The 9740-nt window shown below is 41.1% G+C and overlaps 1 protein-coding gene across 1 annotated transcript; it reads right to left on the bottom strand.

The window, feature by feature from the left end:
• Positions 1 to 4556: 4556 nt before the first annotated feature.
• On the bottom strand, positions 4557 to 5050 carry LOC123326189 (40S ribosomal protein S24-like). The gene has a single exon (XM_044919399.1). It carries the CDS (start codon positions 5044 to 5046, stop codon positions 4654 to 4656), a length of 393 nt encoding a protein of 130 aa, XP_044775334.1. The 5' UTR covers positions 5047 to 5050; the 3' UTR covers positions 4557 to 4653.
• Positions 5051 to 9740: the final 4690 nt, after the last annotated feature.

Raw genomic sequence — 9740 nt, 5'->3', positions numbered from 1 at the left:
AAAGCAACTGATTTCTGTGCATTGATTTTGTATCCTGCCACATTACTGAATTGCTGTATGCGTTCTAGTAACTTGGGGATGGAGTCTTTTGGGTTTTCCACATAAGGTATCATGTCATCTGCGAAAAGAGAGAGTTTGACTTCTTCCTTGCCAATTTGAATACCTTTTATTTCTTTTTGTTGTCTGATTGCTGTTGCTAGGACTTCTAGTACTATGTTGAACAATAGTGGTGAGAGTGGGCATCCTTGACGTGTTCCTGATCTTAAGGGAAAGGCTCTCAGCTTTTCCCCATTGAGGATGATATTCACTGTGGGTTTTTCATAGATGGATTTTATGAACTTGAGGAATGTTCCCTCCATCCCTATACTCTGAAGAGTTTTAATCAGGAAAGGATGCTGTATTTTGTCAAATGCTTTTTCTGCATCAATTGAGAGGACCATATGGTTCTTCTCTCTCCTCTTATTAATGTGTTCTATCACACTGATTGATTTGCAGATGTTGAACCACCCTTGCATCCTGGGGATAAATCCCACTTGGTCAATTTTATTTATTTATTTGACAGAGAGATACACAGCTAGAGAGAGAACACAAGCAGGGGGAGCGGGAGAGGGAGAAGCAGGCTTCCTGCTGAGCAGGAAGCCCGATGCAGGGCTCAATCCCAGGACCCTGGGATCATGACCTGAGCTGAAGGCAGACACTTAACGACTGAGCCACCCAGGCGCCCCATTTATTTATTTATTTATTTATTTATTTATTTATTTATTTATTTGAGAGAGAGAATGAGAGAGAGAGCATGAGGGTGGGGAGGATCAGAGGGAGAAGCAGACCCCCCCACTGAGCAGGGAGCCCGATGTGGGACTCGATCCCGGGACTCCAGGATCATGACCTGAGCCGAAGGTAGTCGCTTAACCAACTGAGCCACCCAGGCACCCTTATGGTGAATGATTTTTAAAATGTATTATTGGGGGTGTGCTTGGGTGGGTCAATCAGTTAAGTGTCTGGCTCTTGATCTGGCTCAGGGTCGTGAGATCAAGCCCTATGTCATTTGAGATTTTTCTTCTTTCTTGAAGTAGGCCTGTATTGCTAGAATCTTTCCTCTAAGAACAGCTTTTGCTGCATTCCAAAGATTTTGGACCATTGTATTTTCATTTCATTTTTCTCCTTGTACTTTTTTGATTTCCTTTTTGATTTCTTGGTTGACCCATTCATTGTTGGATAGCATGTTATTTAGCCTCCATATATTTCTGTTCTTTCCAGATTTTTTCTTGTGATTGATATCTAGTTTCATATTATTGTATTGGAAAAGTTGTGTAATATGACTTCAGTCTTTTTGTATTTGTGGAGACTTGTTTTGTGGCCTAACTTGTGAGCTATTGTGAGAAGGTTCTGTATGTACTAGTACTTGAACAGAATCTGTATTCTGCTGTAAATGGATGGAATGTTCTGAATATATCTATTAGGTCTTTTTGGTCCAATGAATAATTGAAAGCCACTATTTTTCCTTCTTGATTTTTTGTTTGGATGACCTATCCATGATTTAAGTGGGGTATTTAAGTCCCCTGATATTAGTGTATAACTGTCAATTTCTTGCTTTATATTTGTTTTTTTTTTTTTTTAAATTTTTTTTTTTATTTACTTATTTGAGAGAGAGAGTGAGAGAGAGAAAGCACAAGAGGGGGGAGCGGGAGAGGGAGAAGCAGACTCCCTGCTGAGCAGGGAGCCCGATGCGGGACTCGATCCCGGGACTCCAGGATCATGACCTGAGCCGAAGGCAGTCGCTTAACCAACTGAACCACCCAGGCGCCCCTTGCTTTATATCTGTTAATACTTGCTTTATATATTTAGGTGCTCCCATGTTGGGTGCATACATATTTACAATTGTTACATGCTCTTGTTGGATTATTCCCTTTATTATTATGTGGTGTCCTTCTTTGTCTCTTATTCCTGTCTTTGTTTTAAAGTTTATTTTTTCTGATATAACTGTTGCTACCCCAGCTTTCTTTTTGCTTCCATTTGCATGGTAAATATTTTTCTATCCCTTCATTTTCAATCTGCATGTTTCTTTAGGTCTGGAGTGAGTCTCTCTCTCTCTCTCTCTCTTTTTTTTTTAAAGATTCTACTTATTTGTCTGAGAGAGAGAGAGAGAACATAAGCTGGGGAGGAGGGGCAGAGGGAGAGGGAGAAGCAGACTCCCCACTGAGCAGGGCCTGATGTGGGGTTCAGTCCCAGGACCCTGAGATCATGACCTGAGCTGAAGGCAGATGCTTAACCTACTGAGCCACCCAGGTGCCCTTGGAGTGAGTCTCTTGTAGGCAGTGTATAGATGGATCTTACTTTTTTATCCATTCATTCAGTCATCCTATGTCTTTTGATTGGAGCATTTTGTCCATTTACATTTAAAGTTATTAATCAATAGGTATGTATTTGTTGCCATTTTGTTACTTGTTTTATGGTTGTTTTTGTAGTTCCTGTCTGTTCCTTTTTTTCTTTTCTTTCTCTCTTTCCTGTGTTTTGATGTCTTTCTTGATTGTTATGCTTGGATATTTGTGCGTCTATTATGGGTTTTTGATTTGTGGCTATCAGTAGGTTCACATATAATATCTTTTTTTTTTTTTTAAAGATTTTGTTTATTTATTTGACAGAGAGAGACACAGCGAGAGAGGGAACACAAGCAGGGGGAGTAGGAGAGGGAGAAGCAGGCTTCTTGCGGAGCGGGGAGCCCGATGCGGGGCTCGATCCCAGGACTCTGGGATCATGACCTGAGCCGAAGGCAGACACTTAACCGACTGACCCACCCAGGCGCCCCTCATATATAATATCTTATGCATATTGCAGCCTATATTAAGTTGTTGGTCACCTAAGTTTGAACTAATTCTAAAAGCACTAAATTTTTATGTACCCCCCACGTTTTATGTCTATGATGTCATACTTTACATCTTTTTATTTTGTGAATCCCTTGACCAATTTTTATAGATATAATTGATTTTACAACTTTTGTGCTTTAACCTCCATACTGGTTTTTGTAAGTGATCAACTTACCACTTTTGTTGTATGTTTGCAGCTACATCTCCTGGTTTTGAAAGTAGTGCCGTTATGAAGAAGAGGTTCTTTGGCGCCCTGTAGTGCTATGTCCCCTGTTCACCAGAGCCAGGCACTTCGAGGGTATCTCCTATTTTAGTTGCATACAGCCTGCTGTTGTGGTTGAGCTTTTTTTGCCTTCTGGCTAGTTGGCTGCAGTTGCCCACTTTGCCTGTTGTGGGTGCACTAGGCAGGGTTTGGTCCCCGTGCTGTTAAAGGGCCAGTCAGGGGCTGTCTTGGGCTTGTAGTTGGGTGGTGTCAGCAGTCAGACCAGATGCCTGCCCTCAGCCTTTCTGCTGGAGCTGTGGTCACAATGATCAGCAGGGCATTCTTGTTGCACTGCCAGTTATAAGGTTTAGCTGCTAGGGCTCCCATTCGACGGGTGTGTGTGGTTATCTTCCCTTCTCTCCAGGGCAGGAGTTACTTTGGAATGGCTGTGATCCCTACCAGGGCTGCTTGCAGTGTATGTTGGGGGTAGGAGTCACATTGGAGATCACCTGCAGAGTTGGGCAGGTTACATGGGGTGGGTCTACAGAGAATGTTAGAGTGATGTCATGGTGGAGCAAGATAGGTGGAGAGTGTTCACATTGGTTCCTGCAAGTGTCCTGCTATCTATGCTGTGGGTTGGAGAGAGGGGGGCAAAATGGTACCCATCAGCTCTTTTTGTTCTTGGAAAAGTTTCCTAAAGATCCTGCCCCTCCAGCAGACTGAGATTAGCAAATAACATGAGCTTCACATATACCCCAGGCACTTTTCAAACTGCTGCTTGTATTTTGGCAGGGTTATTTGTTATGCTGGCTCCTTAAGGGTGGAGTCTTAGTTTCCTATTGCCCTCTGGTCGCATAGAACTAAGCCTGCTGATTTTTAAAGTACCCAGAGATAAGCCCTGCTGATTGTAAAAACTGGTGAAGTTAAACCCAATTGGTTTTCAAAGCCAAATGTCATGGGGACTTATCTTCCTAGTGTGGGTCCCCTATGCCTGGGGTACCTGCTATGGGGTCTGATCCTCTCCCTTCTCCATGCTTGTGGTGTCCCTCCCATTTGTGGTTGGACTCGCCAAGAGTTTGGTTTCTGACCATGTCCCCATCCCTCCTACCCTTTTCCATGTGTCCTCTTCTCTCTGGATAACTGTGGAGTCTGTTCTGCCTGTCTTCAGGTCAGTTCCTGAATTAGTTGCACTAATGTGTCTGCTATCTTGGTGTGTCCATGGGGGCAGGGTGAGCTCAGGATCCTAGTACTCTGCCATCTTTTTAGAACTCAGCCCATACCTTTTTGTTTCAGAGGGCCTTCTTTTGTTTATTTGTCTTTCTTTTATATGATAGAGGCAGGGCAGAGAAATTTCTTTAATTTTGAAAATTATTTTTATTTTTTTAATTGAAGTATAGTTGACACACAATGTTATATTAATTTCAGACATGTAACAGAGTGATTTCTTGACTCTATATGCAGAGAACATTCTTTTTTTTTTTTTTTTCACGTTAACATTCTTAGTTTATTGATCCTCTCATGAAAAATCTGCACAACCAGATAAAGCCACTGTAGCATCTTTACTCCTTCTGTTGTCCAATCTCCAGCTCACTTTTTGCCAGCACCAACATTGGCTTTTGCAGTCCCCCTGACTTTCTTCATTCTGTTCTTGCGTTCCTTTCGCTGTTTTCTTGATGTCTTTTTCTTCTCATACAGGCCATGTCTTGCAAGTCTGTGTTTGGGTTCATTTTTCTTTGCATAATCCAAGGAATCATATATCATGCCAAAGCCGGTTGTCTTGCCACCACCAAAATGGGTTCTGAATCCAAACACAAATATGACATCTGGTGTGGTCTTGTACATTTTGGCTAGTTTTTCCCGAATTTCTGTCTTAGGTACTGTTGCCTTTCCGGGGTGAAGAACATCAATGACCATCTGTTTCCGCTGAAGTAGTCGGTTAGTCATGAACTTCCTGGTCCGGATAGTTACTGTGTCGTTCATGATGGCGGCCTCTGCAGAGAACATTCTTAAATGGCTTTGTATTGTGTGATGCATCACCAATTTATTGAACAGCAACTGGCTTTCAGGCATGGTATTAAGCACTAGAAATTTTAAGAGGAAAAAAACACAGTCCCTTCAGGGTGTTCATAGTGTACTCTGAAAGTGAGCCTGGTCCATAATAGGTGATCAATAAATGCTTGTTGAAGAAGAGAAGAAAAAGAGGCAAGAAAACCATCTATAATCACTGACTTCTTCAAATATGGTCTCTTGGGTTAGACTGACTGGCTTTGAATCTGGCTCTGACACTAGCTGTTTACTAAACTTTATCTCCGTTTTCTCATTATAAAATAGAATATTAGATTTGAATGAAATAGTATATAGAAAGTACTTAATCCCTTGTCTGGCACGTAGGCTCTCCATAAATAGATGACAGTGATTTATTGGATGGAGGCATGTCCAGAATGCTATGGGAACACAGAAGAGGGTCATCCTACTCAGACAGTTCATGGGAGGGTGGGAGGGACTGGCCAGTGAAGGGTGTGTGAAGGACAGCCCTCTGGGAAGCATGAGCGATGCTGAACTTATAGGAAAATGTGTAATAGTGATTAAACAAAAACAGATTTGACCTTTAAAAACTGAAAGATGGTACAAGTGTTCTTAAGCTCAGTTAGAGATGTCATCGGTAATGTGACATTATTCTGAGAATTTCAGGGCAAGTATTACTTTCTGTGACAATAATTGATTGAAATAGTTTACCATGTGCTAGCTCTGGGCTCAGTGTTTTTGTAAGGCATGTCTGAAAATATCTATAAGTAAGAAGGATGAACAACTGAAAAAAACACTGAGCAATGTATTAATTTTTCACCAGCACCTGTGCTTCTAACATGGTATTAAATGCAGAGTCTGTTTGCCTTTGTCTATAACTGTCCTCCTCGGTTTATTGGGGAAAAAATACCCTCAGCGGTCAAATGTTAGAGGGCCAGATGGAGGGACTTCTATTTTCTATAATCACATGTGGAGTTTTGCTGTTGATTTTACTTTTAGGCACTGGGATATAAATTGTTATTTCTACATATTTCTGGGCAGAATACTCGCATTTCTGGATATCTCATTTGCCAGCTATCAAACAAAGTGTATTTTTTTTTAAAGAATAAATATTTTTACAGTTTTATCTCATAACTTTTGGTAGTCAAACATGGGTAATTATTATTTTAGTCAAAGCACAGAGTGCTATCTAGCCACATTAGTGTATGGCCTACTGAAATTGATACTCAAACTCTTTAAAGATAACTCACTGTAGTTTGATTTCATTTTTATAATATAATGTATGCATATGTACATCAATATTTGTAATATATGTAGGTATACATATAATCAGAGAAAAATTACACAAAGGTGTTAACAGTAGATCATCAAGAGCTGTGGTTAGGTAGAATAGATGGGCTTTCATTTTTGTAATTTATATGCTTTTGAATTAATTAGAGTAGGCAAGGTAGGCTATCTGTTGTAACAAATAGACTGAATAGAATTGGTGGCTAAAGAACATAGAAATTTGGTTTTCCTTTGTGTAACCAATCCTTGTGTAACCAATCTAAGGCAGCTCTTAGACACTGGGAAGGATAGGAAGGAGCTCTACTTCGCACATTCGGGTGTCTATTTGACATGAAGCTTACAAGGTTTCTTGGCTCTGATATTATATCCAACCCTCTAGGCATTGACAGCTGCGTGGCAGAAGTGAATTAAATATAGAAAATTATTCATTGGAGGTATGGTGGGTGGTATATGTGCTTGATGAGCTAGGCCTGGACATGGCACTTTTGCTCAGAATTTGCTAGAACTCAGTCATATGACCAACATGTAATTGGAAGGAAGGCTGAGAAAGACAATCTATCTGTGTTCCCAAGAGGAAGAGGAGAGTGAAGATTTTGGTGAACAGCTAGAAGTTCCTACCATAATCAAGGTCGCTGGTCACCAGATATCCAGGTTCTCCCTTCTATTTACATAGAGAACACACTTAGGCTCTTCCTTAAGGGAGATGATTCTGAGTTTCATCTAAATGTTGTATAAGATTCAAAGGCAAGGGTCCCAGGGTGGTGCATCTGGTTCATATTCAGATATGGTTCCTAATGGTCTGGTGACTTGTGTGTGAGGATAAAGACAAGTCCTCTTCTCCTTCTTTCAGTAGTACAAACACACACACACACACACACACACTCTATACAATAATGGTGCTGGGACTAGATAACTACAGTAATGACTCCCATTCAGGAGGGGGAAGAATGGGAGTCAGAGAGCAATCACTGGTTCAAGGCAACAATGAAACCCTGCTGCATAGGCATGGTGAAGGCCCCGTTCCTGGTGACCTGATTCTGATTCTGCCATCCTGATTCTGCCATCTTGGAGGAACTCCCTTGTCTACTGATTTACCCCAGTCCCCTGCCCTGAGTGCATCTTCCTTGTTCATTATCCTCCACGGACATATGTGAAGTGAAACACAAAGGACATGCCTTCCTCAGGGGCTGTACAACATTCTCAGCTTGCTCTCTGCCTGTGCCAAGATGGGGTGTGAGAGTTCTTTGAAGGCTTGAATAGTCAGAAGCTTTTGTTGTTGTTGTTGTTAGGCATAGGTTTCTTTGGGGCCGTCATTTCCTCAAATAGTTATCAGGCTTCTGATCTATTTGCTTCTAGTCATTTCCATAGGAGAGAATGTAATCCCCAGAATTCTTTCCTGAGCCAAAATACGCAAGCCTTACTGTTTCTTCACTTCCCTAACCTAGCACTCTCTCTCTCAACTTTATGGTGGCTCCCTGGCAGCCATTTGAAACTAAACGCTTAGGTGGAAAGGAAACAGACTTAATATGATTTTCCACAGTGCTAAATACCTCTCTTTAACTAATATGGACCCTTCAAGGCCTGTTTTTAGTCTTATTTCCTATTATTTGTGGTTTGGAAGCAGTTCTGCAAAGTCTGATTTTCTAGATTTTCTTCATTCTCTTTGATTTCTGCTTGCAATCAACCAGTTCTTTCTTAAGCTCATCTCTTTCTTGTAAGTCCTTCCTAAATACAACAAATAATAGGCTCTGAAGCTGGTCTGCCTGAGCTGGACTCTTGGCAAGAGGGGATACTTCGGACAGGGATGCCATTACGGAGTTCATTGTATTATACTTGGCATGTTGCTGTACGTCTGGCTCCTAATGGGAGGGGGACTTATTCAATAATCTATTCATCAAAAATTGAGCACCATCTGTGTGCTAAGAGTAGTCTCAGCATGGGGGGATAGAGCAATGAGCAAAATAGACAGAAGTTCCTGCCCCCACAGTGCTTGCATTCTAGGGGGATCACAGATAATAAACAAAACAAAATACATAATACATAACAAAATACATAATATTTAGTGATAAAAACAACAGAGAAAAATAAAGCAGGGGAAGAAGGTAGGATCAAGGAAGATGGAGGTAAAGGCCTCAGTAAGTAGAGAGCAGGAAGTAAAAGAGGATGCCATGCCAATATCAGGCAGAACAGCATTCAAAGAAGAGAGAACAGTTAGTGCAAAGACTCTGAGGTGGATGTTCTTGGTGTATTCTGAAAATTATGGATGCCAGTGTGTCTGACATAGAGTAAGAGCTAGGTAAAGGAGTAAAGGACAAGGTCAGAGATCATGGCAGGGACCATATAATGTAGGGCCTTGTGCAAATGTTGACTTTTATGCTGGGTGAGATGGGGAGTCATTGGGACATATTGAGATGATGGCTGCTGGGTTGAGTATTGAATGAAGGGGCTTGAGGGTAAACTTGGAGTGACCTGTCAGGAGGCTATAGGAGTGATCCTGGCAAGAGATGAAGGTGGCTTGAGCCAACGTGGCATGGAGGAGGTGGTGAGAAATGGTTGAATTCTGGTTATATTTTGAAGGTAGAGTCAATGATTACTTTCTGATGGAGTAGATGTGTAGTTTGAGAGAAAGAGAGGCATGGTGAAGGGACTGGTAGCTTCTGGAAAGATGCAACCGGCATAAACTGATACAGGGAATACAGTGGCTAGTGCAGTTTTTAGGGAGAGGATGAGGAACTCATTTAGCACTGTGTTGAGTCTGAGCCTATTAAAGTTGAGTCTATTAGACATTTGGGGGAAAATAATGAGGAAGCAGGCGGATACTGGATAAGTAAGCTTGGATTTCAGAGTCAGGTATGAGCTGGAGATGTAAATTTGGATAGGTAGCTATGTCAAGAAATCTGGATAGATGTGCAGTTGCAGAGTATGTGACCCTAGGCTCTGAAGCCAGTCTGCTTGGGCTGGACTATTGGAAAATAATCTAACCTTCAGGTACTCAGTTTTCTCATCTGTAAAATGTGATAATAATTATAGTGTCTAGGGACTTGCTATAAGAAGTTAGTGAATATATTTAAATTACATAGATAAAGGCCTGGTTCTAAGGAGTGCTAAAAATGTTATTATTATTGTTATTCCTGTTTTATTTTGAGTTGCTTTTTGTTGGTATAGTTGTTGATGCCTTTCCAATATTATTTCACTCAGTTATCATAAGAAACATATAAGGTAGATATTATTATTTTCCTTAACAGAAATGAGGAAGCCAAGGCACACAGAGGATAAATCACTTGGCCAAGGAGACCCAGGCCTGTTTGACCCCAAAGATTGGGCAGTTAATCATTTTTTTTATAAATAGTAAAATCTAGTCT

This window comes from Neomonachus schauinslandi, chromosome 11 (assembly GCF_002201575.2).
Source record: "Neomonachus schauinslandi chromosome 11, ASM220157v2, whole genome shotgun sequence".
NCBI classification, from domain to species: Eukaryota; Metazoa; Chordata; class Mammalia; order Carnivora; family Phocidae; genus Neomonachus; species Neomonachus schauinslandi.
This window is presented reverse-complemented; position numbering and strand designations above follow the sequence as displayed.

Excerpts from the sequence above, each read along its gene's own strand:
- LOC123326189 (XM_044919399.1), bottom strand. The coding sequence starts at position 5,046 with ATGAACGACACAGTAACTATCCGGACCAGGAAGTTCATGACTAACCGA.